The following is a 22,916-nucleotide window of genomic DNA, read 5'->3' as shown; positions in this document are numbered from 1 at the left end:
AAAAAAAAAAAAAAGAAAAGAAAGAGAGAGAGAGAAAGACTGTCATTACGGAGGGAGTAAACCTTCATTTTTTTGTGTGGGTCATGTATTTTAAATAATCTGTTCCCCAGAAACAGGATGTTTCTTTGAAAGTTATTGGAAAAAAAACAATTAGAGTAATGGAGACTTCCATCATCAGACCCGATCTGGGTGTTTAGGGTGATTCTCTTACCTCAAAAGTTTAATCCTGTATTTACCTTGTTGGGGATTACATGAATTTCGGTCTGTGTAGGATTTTCCACTTTTGTTGGCTCTTTAGTGATCTGGCCAGGAAGAGCTCCAGTGGGAGGAATGAACTCTCAGGATCATCTGAAGAGACTCATTAATCCCAGGAACAATGATATCGGCTATAAAAACCAAGTACCACTTATACCACTAGATAAAGAGACTATTCTGAAATTCTCCTCTTACCAATATATTATGTTTAATATTGTGTTTCAGAATAGCAGGGTATCAGAGAATTGACATCCTTATTTTTACATCGAATTTTTTAAATACAGAGAAACTTTTATCTAAACAAATTAAAGATTTATTAGAGGGCCCTTTCCCTTAATTATAATAATCCTTTCTGAAAATTTGGAAGTTACCTAACTAGGGAATTGGAGACTGATATTATAGAAATGGTCAATAATCCTAAAATCTGAAAGCTCTTATTACCCCCTTTCTTTGTCATTCTTTATGGAAGCTTCCCTGAGCCCTATGTCCTCGAAGCCCAGCCATCTCAGAACTTCTCAGGGCCCACCTGGCCCCCACTCTTCTCAACCTTTAACTGCTGGTTCTTCAAATTTGTCATAATCGCTCTGGTCGCTAGGCTTTCTTTTTGACATGTGTTTTCTCTGTTTATATCCTATTTTCACTAATTTTTGAAGTGAATTACAAAGATACTGTATTCATATACCTTCCATTAGAAGTGTGCAGAGCATACTGACCTCCTCCACCCTTTCTCTTCCCCCTCATTGATGGACTTCCTTCCAGGCCTTTTCTATCCATTTTCAACAGTGTTGGATCTGCAAATACTGTGCTAAACTTGCTTTATCTTTACTAATAAAGCCAAAGATGGACCTCACCACAGAATACTGCAGCTACATAATGTTCTATACTCTGGGTGGTTCATTTAACCATTCCCTTATTAATGGACAATGGACATTTAGGTTTTGTTTTTAACTTCCCCCTATTTAAATGTTATAACAAACATCCTTTCTGCGTATTTTTAAAAGTTTTTCTCTAGGATAAATTAATTCGCAGAAATGCAGTTGTAGGGTCAAAAGGATGTACATGTGTAAAATGATGGTGATACTGCCAGATTACCTTCCAGAATGGTTGGTCACATACCCACTTTTCTCCCTCCCTAGCTGACTCCCACTCATTTTTTAATATTTTAAAATTTACTGTAAAATATGTCAGATACAAGGGGTAGAAAGAATAGCACATGTAATGACGTTAACAATACAGCTGAAAGTTGTTTTGTTTCTTTCCTCAATTGCATGGTCCTTTTTTTCCTCTACATTTCCCTGTATTTTTCATACTTTTCTATGTATGTATTATACATGTATACTTTTGCTACATATGTATTATTCTAATGCTATTTAATAATGTTTTCAGTGTTTTAAATTTTAACATAAGGATACTGTATACCTTCTGTGGTATTTTATTTTTTACTCAGTATTAATTTGTGGGGTTTATCTACATTGATATCTATGGCCCAATACTAATGCTACTTTATAACACCTCCTTGTGCGTATGTTCAAGAATTATGGTGTATACTGAGGAGTTGATGATTTTCACTAAATATTGATGAAATGTTTCTCCAAAGAGGTTCCATCACCACCACCATCACCCTTTAGCAGGCTGTAACAGTCTTGCACGTTTCTAGAACTCGGCCTTTTCAGAATTTGCAATTTTTACCAATCTGATGAGTGTGAAAAAGTTATTTCATTTTAATTTACATTTCCCTGAACACATATTTTAATATTTTGACCATTTAGTACCCTCTTCTGGGAATTGCCTGATTCCTGTCTCTTGGCTATTTTTCTATTGGGTTTATGCCCTTTTCTTGTTGGTTTTTACTGATTCTCTATCTATTCTGGATTGTAATTCCTAGGAGGTTACGTGCATTGCACATATTTTCTCCTAATCTGGGGCTGGACTTCATTAGTTTATTGTGGACTTTTGAGGACTAGAATTAATTGTAATACAGTTTTTCACATGAATGATTTGTGCATTTCTGTTTTGTTTAAGAAAAACTTCTCTCTCATAAAGTCAAATATTTTTTTCTTTGTTTCTTTTCATAGCTTTAGCTTTAAAGTTTTGCTCCCTTCTTTTAGATCTAGAGTTGAGTTTTGTGTATGATTTGAGGTTGAGATACAATCATATTTTTTTTCTTCTCAGATAAATTGTCCCGGCACCATTTATTAGACAGTCCATCTTTTCCAGTGACTCACAGTGCCTCATTTGTAATATACGGCATATCCATGTATGTGTGGAATTGTTTCTGGGTTTTCTATTCTATTCTCTTGGTCTGTTTGCCTATTCCTATGCCAGTACACATTTCACTAATTACTATAGTTTTACAGTAAAAGCCTGGATAGCTGGTAGGACAAGTTCTTTTATCTTTTCATTTTCTTCAAAATTGTTTTGGTTTTCTTAGCTCTTTGCACTTACCCCTCCCTATTCATTCTTTACGTCTGCTCAAAATTACACCACTTACTTTATAAAGACATATGTTCACTTCTCCCCTCCCCTAGACATTGTTATTACTGTCATGTATTTTACTTATATATTTGTTATAAATTCCACAATACAATTTACTATAAGGGAGAGAACCTCACATATTTACCCATGTAGTCACTATTCCTGATGCTCGTTTGCTTGTGTAGATCGATGTTTCCATCTGGCATCATTTCCTTCCGCTTGAAGAACTCCTTTTAAGATATCTTCTAGTGCGGGTCTGCTGGTGAAGAATTTCTTTAGCTTTTGTATCTCTGAAAAAGTCCCTATTTTATCTTTAGATTTTATAATATATTTTAAAGATATTCTTGCTGGGTTTGGAATTATAGCTCGATAGTTTCAATACTTTTAAAGATGTTGCTCTACCATCTTCTGGCTACGTTGTTACATAATAAGAAATCAGCTGTCATTTTTATTTCTCTTTTTGTAATATTCTCCCTGACCCCTGGCTGCTTTTAAGATTTTTCTCTCTTTGTCACTGATTTTGAGCAATTGAATTGTGGCATGCCTTGGTATATAGTTTTCTTTATCTTTCTTTATCTGTGTTTGAGATTCATTGAGCTTCTTGAAGCTGTAGGTTTATATTATCTACATCTCTCTGTAACTTTTTGAACATATGGAATACAGTTACATTAGGTTTTTTCCATGTCCTTGTCTACTAATTCTAACATTTATGTTGGTTCTAGGACAGCTTTGACTGATTGATTTTTCTCCTGAATACAGGTCATATTTTCATGCTTCCTTGTCAGCCTAGTAGTCTTTGGTTGGATGATGGGTGTCGGGTGCTAGACATTTTTGTATTTCTGTGATTATTCTTGAGTGGTGTTCTGAGATACAATTAAATTTTTTAGAAACAGTTTGGTCTTTCAGGTCTTGCCTTGTTAGGTGGGACCAGAGCCATATTTACTCTAGAGCTAATTTTGCATCACCAATGAAGCAACCCTAGCCTGCGCCTCATAAATTGGAGAGGGGTTTTTTTTGTTTGTTTTTTTGTTTTTGTTTTCAGTCTGGCTGCTAGGAACAATTGTCAGAACAATTGTCAGAACAATATGCCTGCAATTTCAGGCCCTACGGAAGCTCTAGGCACTGTCTTCTGTTCCCTTCAGGTATTTATTTTTCCTGGCCTTGGATAGTTTCCTCACATGCATGCACTGATTAGTACTCTGCTGAATCCTCAAAAGGAACCTTTTGCAGATTTCCAAGATTCTATCTCTGAACAATTTTCTTTTTTCTAGTAGTCTGTCCAAATTCTAGCTGCTTTGATCTTCCCAGACTCTTACCTCCATCTTCTCAACTCATTGAGTTTATGGGCCTCCACACAGGTTCTTCCTTAATATACTGCAGCCTGGAAACTCCCAGCCCCCACATAAGGAATGGAGTTTGCCAGTAAATAAAAGTTGACTGAGCAGGAAAGCAGCACTTTCGGCTTTCAAGTCATATACTGGATATTCCTGGCAGATGTCAGCTTTCAGTTCTTTGTATTTCTTAAGGTAACATTTTACTACTTTAAGAGGAAATTATTCAACTGGTTCTTAGATTCATAAGTCTTCCAAAAGTATCCTTACTTCTTGGAGTCCTTTTACCATGCTTCTGTACCAGGAAATAGTTTGTGAAACTACGTCCACCAGGAGCAAGTGCCCTGTCCCTTGGAACCAGAGTGCTAATTAAACCCATTCTCTTTTTCTGAAACTTAAGATCTCAGCTCTGTGCTGTAAGCCATTTTAGCAAATACATTCTAAAGTAAGCTTCCATGAACTCACTACAATGTCAACATTAACTCAATGAATGAAAGTTTACTGACAAGATTTTTTTGGTACCAGTAATGAAGTAGTTGAATTACTACTCTCTAAAATTGATCTGTCGAGCCCATATTAAGACTTTCTTTATAGCTCTTCATTGCATGTATAAACTATCTTTTTAGCTATGAATCGTTGAGGATATAAAACAGAGTATCTCCGTGTGTTTAATTATCATTGTTTTCTATGGATGTGATGAGGTCCAACTATTCAAATGGATAGCTTAAATTTGCTTTTATTTTTAGTACTTGTTTCTAGTCCTTATATGTAACACAAAGCATGACAGAGATATAATTCAAAAAATACCCAGAAAAGATGATTGACTTCCTCACTTTATAAAATTTTAGTATTTGATATGTAGAATATAGATCTCCTTTAATAAAAACAGTAGTAAATTGCAGGAGGATAATGGTTTCCCTCACAAATCCACAAACTAGCCTACTGACAAAATTTAGTCCACTGTCGATTTTGCAAATTAAGTTTTATTGGAATACAGCAAAGCCCATTCATTTATATATTCTGGCTGCTTTCTTGCTACAATAGCAGAGTTGAGTAGCTACAACAGACTAAGTCCCACAAGGTCTAAAATATTTACTACCTGGTCTTTTACAGAAGAATATCAACTTGTGGTTATTGGTGTTGAAATGAGGTAAAATCTTAAGACCAAAAACTAGGAATTGGAAAAGGAAGTAGAGATTAACTAGATAGTACTCTGGTCAGAGATTCAAGTACACTATTGGGAGAGACATCTGAGCAGCAGAATTAGAGCATAAGCTTCATAACTGCCCGTCACTGAATATATTTTAGATACTTTTGCAGACCTCCAAATTAAAAATTCAGATGACTGAAGAGAATTCTTAATTTCCATTTTATGGGCAGTAACTACATATTTAAGGTTAGTAGTAATTTAAATTAAAGAAAAACATTATGAATTTGTTAATATAAATAAATTTAAAACCCTCTTTTAACAGTTTAATTGCAATTTTCCCAGCTGTTTATTTTTTCTGTAAAAACAGATAAAATTTAGAGTTCAAAGGGGATAATAAGGCTTAAACACTGTATGGGGATAAAAACTTTTACCCACTCTGATTTAGAGACCACTGTGAACTTACAGATATAGTCATCATAGCATTTCTCTTATTAAAAAAAAATTCTCTTATTACTCATTTCCTCTTATTTCATCTGAGTAACATTAGGTCTGTTTAATGTATTACCCAGGCCTTTCTCTTAAGCTTCTTATCCATTTACTCTGAATTTGGTATATACACACATATATACATACATACATACATATAGAATTTTCAGAGGTTTTGCTATTTAAGATCAACATTCAATTATTGGGTAGGAACGGTATTAGGGCTTCATCTTCTGTTTACAAAAGAAACCATTGCCTCTATTACACAAGTTCATTTACTAATATAAAATGCCCAGCACAGTTCCTTACACATAGTGAGTAGTCAGTACCACTTGCTGATAAATGAGAATTAAATACATAGAGGGACAGTTCAGGTTCAGAAAGGCAGATTGTCATACATGTTTATCTCCTTTCCCTTGAACTCCTATGAAAATAATAGTAAACAGTTTTTTTAAATCACTGAAAATGAGAGTGAGACCTTTAGTGGACGATAATTCAACAAATTTCTGGAATATGGAGAATGGATGGAAGAGTAACAGTCAATAAAGTAGAACAGCAGAAGCTATGGCCAAAGAGGGTGTCATGTGCTCTGGCGAGTCACAAAAGCGTAAGTGTGAGAAAACTAAGAGTAAAAGGGCAATTCATGTGAAGGTCTTTATGCAGAATAAATGTCCAGAATCTAGGAGTCTTTTTCCTAGATTAATAAATTTTGAGACATAAATTTTGAGAAATTGTCTCAAAATAAATGAATTGGTTCCTTTCTGGCATTTAAGTGTATCACTTTAACTTGAATCCTGCAGCTCCCAGCTGTCAGTGTAGTGCCTTGTTCTTAAATATGAACAGACACAAAGCTTGACCAGACATATGAGAAAAGACTACATTATGAAGTGAAAACAGGATGATTTTTTAAATGAGAGAAAAAGATGACTATGGTGAAAACAGATTAAACAGGAACCAAAACTTTAAAAGAAATAATTAGTGGCATCAGAGAAGCTATCCTATTCATAAAACAAGAACAAGATACTTTAACATTAGATTGATGAGAGAGCAAAACAAATGTTCTTGGAAATTAAAAATCTAGTTGCCCCAATTTTTTTTTAAGTTTAGTGTAGTGGAAACTGAATTTGATGTAAGGATAAGCAGAAGGGGAAAAAAAGAGGAACAAAGAAAAGAAATAGGAAATAAGAGCTTTAGAGAATCAATGCAAGAAGAATTCGTGGAAGATTAAACAGAGACAACGAGGAGAAATGATTTACAACATAAGTATTACTCATAGCTGAAAGCCAAGCATGTAGTTTCTAGGAGCTTATGAGTTTCTCACACAGTGAGAGAAAAAAAGATGCACACCTGAATGAATACATGTTATAAAGTTTTACAATAATGTAAGATGGGCCTGGAAGCTTTCAGAGTGGTTAAAAATTGGATAGCTTCAAAGGAAATGAGAATCAAGGACCACAGGTTTCTCATCATCAACACTGGTTATAAGTGGAGCAGTGCCTTCAGAGTTCTGAGGGCAACTGATGTTCAACCTTAAATTCTTTACCTAGCCAAACTATCAAGTGTGCGAGTGAAATATACATTTCAAATATATAAGGATGTATATTCTCTTCCATACTGCTGTTCAGATGTGTTCCAGGAAAACAATTAACAGTGGGATCAGGAAATTGATTCCATTGCAAGCAACAAAAACCAACTCTGGCTGACTTAAGCAGAAAAGGAATTTAATGCAAGGATATTGAATAACTCACTGAATTGTCAGGAAGCTTTGAGAACCAGGCTTGGAGAACAGACAGGAAGAGGGAAGGATCAATAGCCAGACTACAGTCAAAACGTCAAACTATAGTGAGTCCAATAACACTGTCACTTCTCCCAGGCTTGCACAGCTGTCGCCACTGGTCTTCCTTTCAGGAGTGACTCTAGATTCCAGATCCTGTGCCAGCCTAGGTAATGGCCCTGGCCCAGGGTTCAGGGAAGCTGGGAAAGGGTACTGAGGGTCTTCAACTTCTGTGATAGAAAGGTGGCTGTGCTTCCCACCAGGACTGACAAAGTAGAGAACTTCTTAACTATGAGAGTAGGTTCAGAGGCTGGGCCGTCAAAGAAACTGACAAGTGTTTACTTCAGACTTGAACACTGCATATAGTCAGGGAAAACAAGAATGACAGTCATGCAACAGTCTTGGAGAACCTGCAGCCCAGAGTCTAGTCCAGGGGTCCCCAACCTCTGGGCCGCAGACCAGTAAAGGACCATGGCCTGTTAGGAATCAGGCCATATAGCAGGAGGCGAGTGGTGGGCGAGCAAGTGAGGCTTCTGTATTTGCAGCCACTCTCCAGCACTAGCATCACCGCCTCAGCTCCACCTCAGATCATCAGGCATTAGATTCTTATAGGAGCCCTGGTCCCTGGTGCCAAAAAGAAGGTTCAAGAGTTAGGCAAGAGAAAAAGTGGGGACTTGTTAGAATATCTGATGGAATGGAGAGTTGGGAAAAATTGAGGAAATTGCGAGGACGAGTAATGCCAACAAGCAGGAAAGAATTGGAAACTCCAAAGAAAACTATCTTTACAAGAAAAGAAATGCAATCTCAGTATAGTATTTGACTCAGCAGTGAGTGATATTTGTACAGTCAAAATGCACAGCACAGGTTTTTAATTTAAACAAAAATGATATAACTGTTGGGAGAAAGGATGAAAGAGATGTGGGTGTGGAATTATTGAAGGAAGTCTACGTAAATAACAAAAAATGGCTAACCAAGAAATATCTTGTTAGTTAGAACTACAGAGGCGACCACTAGGGGAAATAGTAAAATTGGTTCTTGTTTGGTAGCCATTATGAGCTAGTGGATTTTTAAAAAATCATGTGCACTTACTTATATTTAAATTGTGTTAAATTACTTTTTTAAATAAAGTAAATGTGTATTGAAAGGCAGTCACCAGTTCATAAGTAAATGGTTTCTATTCCAAAAGTTGTGAATCAGTTTGAGATTCCTTTTCTTTTAGAAACATTCATATGCATGTGGTTAGATTTCCAAAAATAAATTTTTAGTTAAAATACCCTCCATCTGTAGTTTAAAAATCAAAAAAAAGAAAAATGGCCAAGTCTGGGGGGCATTCTAGTAATCCAATGAGAAATAAGGGGGGAATTTAGCTGGGATAGTGAAACAGGCATGCAGAGGAACACATCTGAGAGAGAACAGAGATTCCGCTCACCAGTTGGTGGTGGCTGGGATGTGGGATTTTAAGGGAAATCACCAAGATGAAATGTATGCTTGCTATTTCTGTCACCACATGCCTCTGTCAGGGTCTTCAGCATTCCTGTTCAGTTCACCAGTTCTCTGAGATAATTTGGTTTCTGATTAGGCTTCTCACCTAATAGCTCATAGTGACACTGCTTACGTTAGATTATAAATTAACCTCTCATCTAAAAAGCCAGAGAAGACTTTAAAGCTCTTTATCTTAGGTAACCTCATCACAGAGAAAGGTTGATGCTGGAAGTGTGGTTATTAGCATGGCAAATAAGAGACAATAATCTGGCACCTTCTTTATCCTCTGCACCAAAGCCCCTCCCTACCCCTGCCAACACCTCCAAACCAAGACCCTTCCAACTCTCAGTGATTCTGCTTATGCTTGGACAGCTGCTGCAGTCTCCTGACTCTATTCCCTTCTCTGCAGGATGAGCCCATTGGCCTTCCAGGACTTGGCCCAAGCACTCTCCAGGTCTCCACCCACTAATTCCAGCCCTCCGTCCTGTCTTCCTGTACCCAGCTGAGGGTTTATTGCAATATTGGTCATGTAGTGGGGACCACCATGTCACCTTTACAATCATCTCCCTGGCAGGGCCTAGTACACAGCAGACACTTAATAAATAATTGGATAGATTAAAAAATAGTTAGCCACATTGAAGTAATATATAGTGTCACAGCTGGAAGCTGGGTTTTCTTTTCTTAAAACCCACATGCCCTGACTTGCTGACCTGATAGCCAAGAATCCAGGTGAGAGTCAGTCAGCTGTAATCTGGGCTCCACCAGAGATTCCCTCCTTGGGGTTATTTCACTAATGTACTTAAATTGGTCCTCATTCTTTTTATTTAATTTCCATTTTCTTCTATTTTCCTTCTTCCTCTGTTCAAAATGTCCTGTCTCATGTTTGACTTTGAGTCAAAATGTATCATAGATCTAGTTCTTTTCCCTTACCCAGATCTCCTATTAACAGAGTGAAGGGAGTTGATTTAGTGTTCAGTTTGTTAGCCTACAGCAGGCTATGATTTTTTCTTAATTTAACTTTTTCCTGGGGCTCAGTTGAATGGTAGCTAAGAACATCACTTGCCTTCCCCCCATGAAGATGGGATACCCTCTCTGTAGCATAGCCCATTTCTGTGTTGAACCCATAGCCATGCACATTGAATGGTACATAAGATTTTCAATAGTCTGAAAAATAAACTACCAGAGTTGTTGGCGTTTAATCTCAAATGGTAATGATTTTTGTTTTTCTTGTTATGCAAGTAACCCACACTCCCTTTAAAATGATTTAGAAATATAACCCAAAGATTAATACTCAAAACCATTTGGTATGTATCTTTAGATACTTTATTTCTATGAATATAACTTCCCTACACAAATACAATTTTACCATTCACACATGCTTTTTAAAAAACATATATAGACGTACATCATTTTTAATTATATAACATTCCATTATATAAATGTACAGTAACTTTTACTGAATTTTTCTTAGACTGGGCATTTATGTTTGACATATGTGGGAAAAAATTATTCAGAAAACTGGCTGTGCTGTTTTCAATAGATAAACTCTAGGAATAACATAAATGTTTTCAGAATATACTCCAAGAAGTGGAATTGCTAGGTTGAAAGGTATAAATTTAACGTGTATATAGACACATCACTTTTAAAAATACAATCACATACTACAGAACTATAAATATGACATTAATGCCCCATATTTTATTTCTCAGAGGTTACCTGTACTAACAGTTTATGTGGATCTTTCCAGACCTTTCCTCAATGGATACTTGGAGATTTTATAGTGAGGTATATAGTTTTATAATTTTTTACTTCTATGAGATCATCTTCATATCTTTCTACAACTTTAATTTTTCCCCTTTATATTTCTTGGAAATCTTTTCAAATATATAGAGATTAATCTCCAGGATATATAAATACAAATACCTATATGTACATACATATACATATATATATATTTTTTTTTTATTATCCCCCTTAAGGGTGGATAATGTTGGAGCTTTGTGATTTACCTGCCAAGAGACTTTGGGAATTTTTTCCTTGGTTCAGTTAACATAAGTAAATTTGACTGAGTGCATGCCATATGCAGGGCTCTGGGGAAACTAAGTTGCTAAAGACCTGAGCTTTTGGTTCAGTGAGGAAACCTAGAGCTTATGTGTGGTAAAATCATGCCCTGGCAGCCCAGAAGTTGCTAAGACAGCAAAGGAGAGGCATCTCAATCAGTCCAGACTCTTGGTTGCCAGTGGTAGTAATCTAACAGAAAAAAGAGTTTGTTGGCTCACACAAATGAAAGTCTAAGGCAGGACTGCCTTTTGGCCTGGTTGTATCTAGCATCTCCCTTGAAGATATTGGGACTCGGTTTCTGTCTAACTCTTAACTCTACTTCTATGTTGGCTCAGTTCCCAGGTAGCTCCAGGCTCACACTCTACTGCCTAATAACTTCCAGTTAAAAAAACCCAGTACTTTCCAAGAAGAGTCCCAGGATTGACCAGTTCACCCTGCTTTGGTCATGAGCTTATCCCTAAGCCAGTCACCTTAGTCAAGGGATTGGAATGCACTGATTGGTGGACCCACATTACAGAACTCACCTCTATAACCTTGATGGGAAGGGTCAATTTAAAATGCTGAGCAATGACAGGCCTTTTGTTTTCAGGCTTGGAGGCATAGAAACCACCTGAACTAATAACTGTGGGAAAGTTCCTTCCCCAGTAGAAAAAATCGGGGCAACAAATGCAACTGTGGATGTTCCCCACAGCTCACTGCTTGGCTTCCTGACCATTAATCCTATTATTTTCATATATGCATTTTTAGAAATGCTTAACAATACAACTGTTTCATTACAGAGAAACATGACCTTAGTTGGGGCTGAGGTTCTAGAAAGATGCCATGTGGGTGATCTATAGAGCATCCCTCATGTCCAGTCCTTGATGCCTGCTTAGGACCAAATGGCTCCGTCTTCTGTTGAACACCAGATAGATTAGTTGCTTTACTAGTATGAAGATCTGTTTATAAACAGAATAACTCTCAGTTCAGCAAGATGTTCACACTAAGAGCAAACAAAAATTGAGACAACCAAGTGAGGAGACTTTCATCTGCCCTGATGTTCAGCCCAGGGCATGGTGGTGTGGGCAGAGACTACTTGCACTGTTTAAATCCTTTCATCTAGTTTTTTCTTTGTTTTACTAAGATGTGTGCTTGAATTTGCTAAGGTAAGCATTTAAGTAATGCTACTCCATATTTCAAAATCCGTAGACCTTCCCCAAAAGAGAGCTCAATTATTGCACCAATCCTCAGATCTAGGACCTGCAAGTACTGTGTGGTCCTCTTAAGTCCATTGCAGTCCCCACTCACTAAACAGGGGAGGAAAAATAACAGGGCAGCCCAACAGAAACATCTCTTTGGAAAAGGAAAATGACACACAGTGGTCACCTCCTGTAGCATGTCATGTCCTCCTCAATAGGAATGCTGGCACTTGGAGACTTGGTGGAGACAGGACTTGCTTGTGGAATCAATATGGCCACCCTGATTTCTACCTTCCCACTGCTTGTTTCTTTTTGGAGTAGAATTTATAAGCTTAGTAGTTGGTTTTGTTAGAGGCTGAGACATCATAGGCCTTTGCCTTCTTGATGTAGGGATTATCTGGTGATAGAAGAAGTGCCTTTAAAATTTAGTTGATTTTCTATCTAGTATTTAGATTTGGTGAACTCTAGGGTTTGGTTCTTGGTGACCAAAGTCATGCATCCTGACTAGTCCTAATCCTTAAAGTTGCCATCTCTGTTTCTTGGCAACACATTTCTGAGAATTTTCCCAGCCTACATCTTATTGCTTCCATAGGCCTTTGCCTCAAAGCAATTTTAAGTAATAGCCTCAGATGGGGAGGCAAAATTAATATATCCCCAGGCTGCTGGCCACTGGGTGGTTCTTTATTGTGAGAGTTTAAGGACAGTACAGCCTTAGGGGCCCAAGTGTTCCAGGTCCCAAACCCTTTTCCCATTTGCCTTCCTTCTATCTTCTTGGATTACTTTTCTACAGAGAAAAAAAAGGCCTTGATGGCAAAGCTCTTTTCTTCTCTTCTTTTTAGGTATACAAGCCTAAATGACGCTTGTCTCTATCAGCAATTTCCTGAAGACTAAAAGCAGTAACCAACACACTTTGCTTCTCTCTCACAGGCTTACCATCCCTCCCCCATTGCACCATAGCCCATCTTGACTCAGCTAATCCCACAGACTGTCACTTGCAACACCACACTTTCAGGTTCTCAACTCAAAGTGCTTTAAGCAAAAAAAAGAGAGAGATTTTATTGGCTAATGTAACTGAAAAGTCCGGGGAAGATCAGTTGTTTCCTTTAGTGTGTGACCTGATCCAGAGTTTTGAAAGACGGCCTCAGACTCCTTTCTTCTTGTCTCTCCACTCTGCTTTCCCCTGTGGAGGGTCCATTCTCAGATAGCTTCAGGTTACAAACCTATCAACTTTACCACGAAGGCACACCCCCTTGCCAGTAGTTCCAGAAAAACTCCTAGAGTTGGCCTTCGTTCATCCAGCTTTGGTGATATGCCGCTCTGACTAATCGCTGTGGAGGAAGGGGAGGGAGAGGGTAGGATGGACCCCAACGATTAGCCAGGCCTGGGTCACCTTTGTGCACTTAGGCTGCTAGAGGGAGGGGGTACTCCCCAGAGAACAATTATGAAGCCTTTGCCTGATGAAGAGGGAATTTCCCTGGGCCAACCAAAAACAGCAGGCCCATACAAAGATTGGACAGAATATTTGGGAGGGGAAAATGAAGTTAGAAAACAAATTTGTGAATTGTCATTCCTAGACCTTTAGAGTAATGTTTAGCCGATAGGAGTTAGAAAGATAATGTGTACCATAAATGCAAGCCACATGAGTAAAAATATACATATGTAGAAGGAAAGAGGTGAAATAATTTTAATACTATCTTAATATTTTATAAAGCCAAAATACTATCATTTTAACATGTCATTAATATTAAAATCATTGAGATATTTTACCTTTTTTTATACTAAGTCTTCGAAATCCAGTGTATATTTTAAATTTATAGAACAAATCGGTTCGGATGAGCCACAGTGGTAATCGCTTACTATAATGAACAGTACAAAGTTGAATTGATAATTTTCCATAGAGAAGCTGCATATTTGTCATCAGCTGATAAGTTATTATTATTGTTTCTATGTCATGGGAAGTTATTTTGAAATTGTGAATCTCTTCATCAGTAGAATCTGCCCTCAAATGGGCCTAAATATATGTTGCCATGTAGGTTGTGGTATCTAGTCGGTGCCACTTCTGTCTGAACACCCATCACACCCATACAGTTAGTACTCAACAATTACTTCTTTATCTGTCTTTTCTCATGGACTATAAGCCCTAGGAAGCCAGGGATTCATCTATCTTCCTTACCTCTGTTTCCTAAACCCAGTGCCAGTACATGGAAGATACTAAGTGGATGTTTTAAAGTGAAACAAAAGTAGTGAATTAAAAACTTAGGTGAGGATTTCTCATTTACCAGGTTTGATGACAAAATGGCAAAAGCAATACTAGTTGAAGTCCAAGATTGAGTGTTTGTTATTCTGATGAATGATTATTTATAGTCTGTGACTAGTTGTGTTATTATTCGATTACTTTCTTTTATTCACGATTATATATATATGTAATCGTGAATAAAAGAAAGTAATCAAATAATAACACACACACACACACACACACACACACACACATATATCTATATATATATATATATATATAGAGAGAGAGAGAGAGAGAGAGAGATTGAATACCTATAGAAACCCAGGCTCTGTGCCAAGCACTAGGTATACAAAGATAAATGGAAAGCAACCCCTGCCTTAAAGGAAATGAGAAACAGATTAGTAAAATAACTCATATCCAATAAGGGTTATGATACAAATAAACACAAAGTGTCTGGGGAGCTCAAGGAAAGGAGTTCAACCCAGGTCAGGGATGGAGAGAGGCAGCAAAGATTCACTGGAGAAAAATGAATTTAAGCTCCATGGTGCCTGCTGTATTCTTAGTATCTAGCCCCATGCCTGGCACATATGTTGAATCAATGAATAAATGAACAAAGTGGCTCCTGAACCTAGACCTAAAGGATCATTGGATTTGTCCATCTAAGTGTATATGGGTGATTATTGTGGGTGAAGAGAGAGTCTGCGTGACAGTGCAGCCCCGAGCTAGACCCTGGCTGTGGGGAATGGCGAGACCCTGAGTGAGTAAATAGAACAGAGATGGTAAGAGCAGGCATGAGCCTGCAGCATTGGCAGGGGCCATATCCCAAAGAGCCTCGCTTCTTGTAATTGTCCATATGACCGGGGACGAACGATTGTACTTTCTTATTCCAGGCCAAGCGAAGGCTGGAGCTAGGAGAAAGCGGTCACCAGTACCTCTCAGATGGTTTAAAAACCCCTAAGGGCAAAGGGAGAGCTGCACTGCGAAATCCAGACAGTCCCAAAAGTAAGAATTCTTTCATCTCTGATTCTCTGTGGTGTGGGTTCCCAACTTTCAAAGCTTGTGGCTGGAAGGATGCCAAGGTGTGAATAATTTTGGCATGTTTGTTCTTTTTCATTTCTTTCTCTGCCAATCCAAAGAATAAATACAATGTCGGCAGACACCCAGCAAAAGGTTTACAGAATCACTTCAGTACCTAAATACTGACTTAAGGGGAGGCCTCTTTAAATATGTGCAGTTTCATTTTTCAACTCAGAATGCAAACTCTTCGGCACATTCTGTAATCAACTTTCATTTTAACTTTACTTAATGGACATTACTTCAGTGACTGGGGCTAACTGGGTGTAGACAAACTGTGCCAGAGTCAGTAATATCTATATCATCCTAAATCTCTTAACTCACCATAAGGCAGCATAAGAATTGATTGAGACCAATAAATTGCAGCTAGTTTATCTTTCCATTGAATATGATCATCATTTCTTCTGGGAGAGAGAGAGAGAAAAGTAGGTTGGAAATAGCTAAATAGTCCTTTATGTCTCTGGCATTAAATGTAAAGGCTAAATTAGACTGTTCTCGCCCGTAGTTTATGAATTAGGCAATCCACAAATTGTGCGTGCTGCTAAATTAAACCCTTGACCTGTGCACCTGTAAGAGAATAGATACAATATGAAACATAAGAAATTTCATTCAAGAGGGATGGGGAGATTTGATTAAAAGACCCTTCCAGATAGTCTTCATCCAAATGAAGCATTATTAGAAATATTGGTGAACAAGTTATATACTCACAGAGACACCGGAGCCTAAAAGGCCAGTTGAGGTGGGTCTGTCTGCACCCCTGTTGCAAAATGCTGGAGAGATTCATAACCTGGCCACATCATGTGCTGCTCCCACGGGGCTACAGCACTTTTTCATTCATTCAACAGATATTTTTGAGCACCTCCTATGTATGAGATACTTCACTAGCCCCAGGGAATAGGGGAAGCCAAAGTAGAAACTACTGAGAAACTCACAGTAAAATGCTTTCATCAGGAATTTTTACTATCCCTTTCTTTTCTAATAAAGCAATTTCATAGCTTTCTATAACTTACCAGAAACAACAGCAACAACTTTGCTTCTAATACTAATACTCGGGCTGCAATGGGAAAGGGGGCTCGCTTAACTGCAAAGAAACTCTTCATTTCTTTACCTTTCCCCCTGTCCCCCACCCGCTTGGTTTTTGTTTTTCTTTAAGCTCCAAAATCTCCCTCAGAAAAAACACGGTATGATACATCACTTGGTCTACTCACCAAGAAGTTCATTCAGCTACTGAGCCAATCACCTGATGGGGTCTTGGATTTGAACAAGGCAGCAGAGGTGCTGAAAGTGCAAAAGAGAAGGATTTATGATATCACCAATGTGCTGGAAGGCATCCACCTCATTAAGAAGAAGTCTAAAAACAACGTGCAATGGATGTGAGTATGGGCCACGCCTGCCCCCTCTTCCCCGGCTCTGGTGGGGTCCTTTCAAACACTGTGCTTTCTCCCAGTCCCAACTTTCACATGTGCCCACACTTCATTTCTTCCCTCTCCTACTCTTTTCTACTCCCTCTTTCTCTTCCCTCCTCAACTTCTTTTAGCGGAAGTTCAAAGTCTCTTAAAGGAAAAGACCTATTTAAGATCTGTATTCAGTTAGCCTCAAGCAAGGGAATCCTGATATTAACTAGGGTTCTGCAGATGTAAAATAAACTGCTGTTCATTTGTTACTGTGAGGTCTACGTGGGAGCTCACATGTATGACCTCATAGGTCTTTGGCTTATCGCTGATAGAAATTTAGAAATTGACTATGGCTGTGTATTAACACATCTGTGTAGATGCACAATTGCCATATATCTTTATCCGTGGTTCTAATAGCAGATTAACTCATTTTCTGTGTAAATTAAGGCAAGACTTAAAAAGTCCCTTCTAGAAAAGGGAGATGATAACACTTGTCACTTATACACCCACATATATGACTAAATGTATGATGATAATGTCATTTGTGAATTATGGACAGAGTACTGAGCAGCCAGTATCTTAGAAGGACCTATTAAAGTGTATTGGAAGGAATAAATCTGTTATGGGTTGGCTTTCAAAAAACGCTACTTCAAATATAAGATGAACAGATAACTTTTCTGTACAGAAGTTTTTGGAATTTTGTGATGACTTGGTGACCTATTTTAGCCTGTGGCTTAGAAAACCTGTTGGGTGTTGGTCTTTGTTGTCGCATACAGCACATACGTCTGCTTCCTTAACCTCCTTTTCCTTTCTGCTATTGGTATCAAGACCTGCAGAAACTAGCTAGGTCTCTTGTGCTTTTTGGATGATGTTTTGTTGAATACTGAATTATTCCATCTTTTCTTTCAAATTTTTCTATCTTTCTGTGTCTGTTTTTCCCTACCCTGAGAGGCATGTGGCAGGAAGGAACTGTCTCCCTTTACCCTTGGAATTTGAGCCTTCTGAAGAAAGGTCTCCTCTGAAGGAAAGAAACCTGAAATTAGCAGTGTTTTTTAACTTTAGTTTCTATGATGTGAAAAGCGAAGGACTGTATGTATGAAAAAATATGTATAAATGTTCTAATTTTAACACTTGGCTAACAAACAGTGTAACCTGTATCAAAAGAGGACATTTACCCAAAGGACCGTTTTTCCCTCCCCTCCCTCGATTATTCATTTCCCTCCCCTCTTTAGCCTCTCAAGTAGCCATGAAGAGTCTGTGTTTGGGTTTCTAGGGGCTGCAGTCTGTCTGAGGATGGGGGCATGCTGGCCCAGTGTCAAGGCCTGTCAAAGGAAGTGACCGAGCTCAGTCAGGAAGAGAAGAAATTAGATGAACTGATCCAAAGCTGCACCCTGGACCTCAAACTGTTAACCGAGGATTCAGAGAATCAAAGATATCCTTTGTGCCACCTGGTCATTGGGGGATAGTGCCTTCTAGACTCTTTCCAGAGTTGACGATCTTAACTTACATGCACAAGGTAGAATTTTACTCTGGTTTCGTGTGCGTGTGTGTGTGTGTGTGTGTGTGTGTGTGTGTACCCACTTCGTGTTAGAAGTCAGATTTATGGAAAGATAGTAATCGGATGGATCCTAACATGTCTATTTTGATAGCAAGGAGGGAAACATTTTTTTAAATATTTTATTCATGTGTGGTTGGGGCATAAGGATACACTCATAGCGTAAGGCAACACTATTAAAAGATATATTTGATGTCAATATTAATATTAATGACAGCATTCAGCAGATTCATCTTTGCCTTCCCAGATTTAGGGTGGGTGTTAGCTGTCATTGTTGGGGTTCTCACATTCTCTTTTCTTTTCATCAGATATTGGAACAATTGGAATTCTTTGACTATCTGATTGAGCCATAGTTGAAGAAACTGAAAGAGTATTAAAAATTTTTTTCTATAACTTTTAAAGAGCATTATGCTGCTTTACAACACCAGAACCTCATGTCAGAAGCACCCCAAAGCCTGGAAAATCTCGATTTGTCTGTTCACCTATAAACATTAGTCCTTGGAAATAAAATATAAAAAAAACAATTTTTGTTTTCAACTGGCTGACAATCTTTTGACCATCTCAGGAAAGTTTACTGTTCATCATCTCACTTCAGACAAAAGATTAGGGAGATTACTTTATTATTTTGGCAAGAAGATTTTGCAATATTCTGTTACCAGTACAAGACAAAACCAATATTTTAAATTACCCCATCTCTAATTTTAATTCCAAACTTCTGATTATTCCATATTACCTTTGTGAGACAGAAAGTAAAATGTGTCCTGCCCAGTTTCTTCTAGTGTCTCTTCTCTAATAGGCTTGCCCTCAGAGAGTGTGGGGACGTTTATTTTTCAATTCAGGCATTTTTGAAACTGCCATTATTCATTTCCTATTGACCAAAAGATTAACCTTGTCAGCTGGTGATTAGTAAGGTGGAGAAGAGGTGTGCTGATGTGAACCCCCAATGGTGGCTAGAGTGGGTTTACAGGGGACAGAAGAAGAATAGCTCTAGCTGGGCTGTTTCATCCATTGTTTAGTTGGGAGCCCCAGTGAGGAGGGGTTGTGGTAGTTACAAATGATTGGCAGCTTGTGTCGTTTATAGCATTGTCACCTACATGAGCTTTCTCTGGGGCCTTTGTTGCAGAAAATGAAACCTGCCTTGCAGGGGGCTGCTAACTCAAGAAGCAAATTCAGGAGGGAGCCACAATGGCAGCACTTTTAAGTTTGTAACATTAGATAATATGTTTGCACAATTTATTTCAATTTGCCATTCAGTTCCGAATTTGGTACAGCCTGTTCACAAATGTGTTGAAATTTTCCTTCCTGCAGCATGTTGAGTAATTGTAGATGAGCTTTTATTTTAATAAGTTCTTGTCACGTAGCTTTTTGACAGTGGGGCTGTGGAGTAAGTACCTGGTTATCAGTGTCCCCAGTGTTCTCAGTAAAATTCAGAACTATCAAGACGTCTGTAAAGGTACCAGTTGGCTTCCTTGATGAGATAAATGCTAACCTCAAACCTGAATCGTGCTTGAGCTGTCCTAGCAAGCTCAACACTGAATTTGCTTTTGTCTCAACTGTTGAGACTTAAAGAAGATAGTCTTTGATTTATATGTGCAGATTTGGGATGGATATGCTATTTTTCTGACTAGTAGGTTCATAGCTTCCTTCATTTTCTAATAAAAATCTACTGTTCTAAGGGACATTATTTGCTCTAAGCTCTCTAAGTCCTATTTCTATATTAAACATGTTAGATCACAGACTCTATTAGCTACATTATATTACCAGCAGAAGTGCATTCATTGAGTTGCGATTTGCTGTTTTATCTCAGGCATTTTTTGTGGGTTAATATTTAAAAACAATTGGCTAAAGACATTATACATTAATTATGTTACTCCATGTCCCATTTATAAGAAAGCCATTTCAACCTATTCTCTCATAGCGCCAAGTAAAATCTTGTCTCTCTAGGCAAGCTTGCATGAATACTTTTATTATATAAGTACCATATTCTTTCATGATATCCTCTTAGGTTTGGCTGCCGGGGCACTTAAAAGTATTGTTCAGTGCTCAGAAGTAACTACCAAGAGTACTGAAATATTATTTTACTCTCTTTTTCTAAATCAGTGTTTCTCAAATTCAGGTTGCAGAGCATCCGGAAGCTGCTTTCCTGCTTGTGCACACTGAAATAGTGATAGAGTTAATACCATCATACAGAAGATAATTTTTCTAACAGAAATAATGACACTCTTATCAGTAGACAATATATAATCACAAACAGCCCAGGTACACTTAAGAAAACAAGCTGCCTACCTAAGCAGTATTCTGAGTTCTTCCACTAATATATCTATTTGCTACTCATTCATTCATTCATTCATTGGGTGACTGCTGGCACTTATTAATAGTCAAGTAACAGATAGTAGTTATTGGAGTTTCCAAAAAAATTAAGGTTAATGGAGCTTAATTTTTTTTTCCCCTATAAATTGGAATCTGCCATCCTCCAATTTGAGTGACAGCACACTTCATTGAAGTTCATGGAATACCCATGCTCCAGATGGAACCTGGTTTAAAAATCCCAGACCAAATTGGGTTTTGTTTTCTTTTGATGACTTATTTTAACTATTCTGCTTCTGTGTTCACTTTAAAATTCTAAATAGCCATAGACTTTTTTTTTTTAACGGGCAGGAAAAGGCTATACACTTATTTTGTTGTCTTCAATATCACCTAGAAAACCAGATTCGTGGGAGAGCCCGTGTATTTAAAGATCTAGGAGAGACAGATATATTCTTATAAATCATAAAATACTTTTAAAATTTTCCATGCATCTCTTTTGTTACCTTCATAATGGTTACATCTGAAGCAATTAGTTGAAAAATTTCCTTAACACTCATTACGTTAGCTTATGTTACATATCAAGATATTCGAAAAATTAGTGGCCTTAAAGACCAAACTGTTATAGTTGTAAAAGCCCCTCCAGAAACAAGACTTGAAGTGCCTGACCCAGTAGAGGTAAGGAGACACGTCTTCGTTCATCTGCAGAGATCTTTTTGAAGTGCCTGAAGTTAAAAAATCCTTGGCTCATGGTTAAAGTTTGTATCCTCCTAGAAACTTGCAAGTTCCTTCCCCATCTCTTTTACTTAGCCCTAACTTTAAAAACATTTCAACAGTTCGATATGTATTGAGTGTCCAAAAAATCTAATTTTAATATAGCAGAGCATTTGGCTCAAGTATACGATGCTCTGTCCTTCTTGTACTTTCTTTTTTTCATAATTTATTATCTAGTTGTTTTGATTAATGTGAACCACTGGGGAATTTTATGTTGAATATTCTGGATGTAGTCCCCGATATGAATAGAGGTATAAATGTTTTAAAGTAGCTCCCTAACTTAGCACATTTAAGAATTGATCATTTATATCATGATTACTTTTAAATAATCAAATGGCACTTTAGGTCAATTGAGAGACTAGGATATTGTAAGAAAGTAGGGGCATATTTTTGTGATTGGTTTCAGATATAGTTTGAATATATGCCTAGACTATAACTAACGGTAAAGAAATATAATAAGAATATGCGTAGAAAATAAAAAGAGAATGAAAAATACTTTGCAGTGTATGTATTAAGAGAACATAATTCACCTCCTCTATGGCAGGGGTCAGCAAACTTTTTTTTTAAAGGGCCAGACAGTAAGTATTTTTGGCCTTGTGAGCCATACAGTCTCTGTTGGGACAATTCAACTGGACAACTCTGCTATTATAGCATGGTAAAAAAAAAAAAGAGAAAAAACACCCAGCCAGAGGCAATACATAAAAAATAAGAATAGGTGTGACTGTGCCAGTAAAACTTTATTTTCAAAGCCAGTTGGTGGACTTGAGTTGACTCTTGGGTTACAGTTTCCTGAGCCTTGCTCTAGAGGATGACAGTACATAGACTAATGTAAAAAAAGCAAAATGAACTATGAAAATTATCCTTTCCATTTTTAGATGAAAATTAGTATAGCTTTTATTTCTAAAAGAACTTTTGTTTTGACGTTTTCTCACTCTTTTCTCTTCATAGAGCCTACAAATACACTTGGCAAGTACCCAAGGACCCATTGAGGTTTACTTGTGTCCAGAAGAGACTGAAACACATAGTCCAATGAAAACAAACAACCAAGACCACAATGGGAATATCCCTAAACCCACTTCCAAAGGTAAATATTCTGCTTTTATCATTTGGAAACTATTTTAAAAAATGAAAGTGACTAGAAGGATCCTGTATCAGAACCACAAGTCCAGGCAAGAAACAAAATCTTCTGTTACTATTGTTATTAAGGTAATATTGTTTTAAGGCATTCTGTCTGGTTTACAGAATAAAACAGTGACCTTAGGCTAATGACTGCTCTCTCCACTGATGGAGTCCCTCACACTTTTGCTATTGGCAGAAACCATTTCTTTACAGTGTTTGGAAAACTAACCAAAGTGGAGAGTAAAGCTGGGAGCCATCTGGGTGA

The 22,916-nt window shown here is 37.6% G+C and overlaps 1 protein-coding gene and 1 long non-coding RNA gene across 5 annotated transcripts in view; both read left to right on the top strand.

Annotated features, from left to right (window-relative positions):
• The window catches only part of E2F3 (E2F transcription factor 3), a 72,698-nt gene that overhangs the window by 44,557 nt on the left and 5,225 nt on the right, over positions 1–22,916 (top strand). For 2 of the 4 annotated variants that reach the window (XM_011362833.2, XM_011362835.2), the window contains exons 2-6: positions 15,322–15,433; positions 16,659–16,878; positions 18,173–18,331; positions 21,322–21,436; positions 22,481–22,616. In XM_011362833.2, coding sequence (XP_011361135.1) covers positions 15,322–15,433; positions 16,659–16,878; positions 18,173–18,331; positions 21,322–21,436; positions 22,481–22,616 — 742 coding nt within the window. The remainder of the gene's footprint in view (positions 1–15,321; positions 15,434–16,658; positions 16,879–18,172; positions 18,332–21,321; positions 21,437–22,480; positions 22,617–22,916) is intronic. The other 2 variants (XM_011362834.2, XM_011362836.2) reach the window with 1 other exon arrangement.
• On the top strand, positions 18,342–18,912 carry LOC111741576. Its single transcript, XR_002781025.1, has 2 exons — positions 18,342–18,415; positions 18,763–18,912. It is a non-coding gene; the product is annotated as an uncharacterized LOC111741576 (long non-coding RNA).

The sequence above is a fragment of the Pteropus vampyrus genome, unplaced genomic scaffold (assembly GCF_000151845.1).
Source record: "Pteropus vampyrus isolate Shadow unplaced genomic scaffold, Pvam_2.0 Scaffold80, whole genome shotgun sequence".
Taxonomy (NCBI): domain Eukaryota; kingdom Metazoa; phylum Chordata; class Mammalia; order Chiroptera; family Pteropodidae; genus Pteropus; species Pteropus vampyrus.
This window is presented reverse-complemented; position numbering and strand designations above follow the sequence as displayed.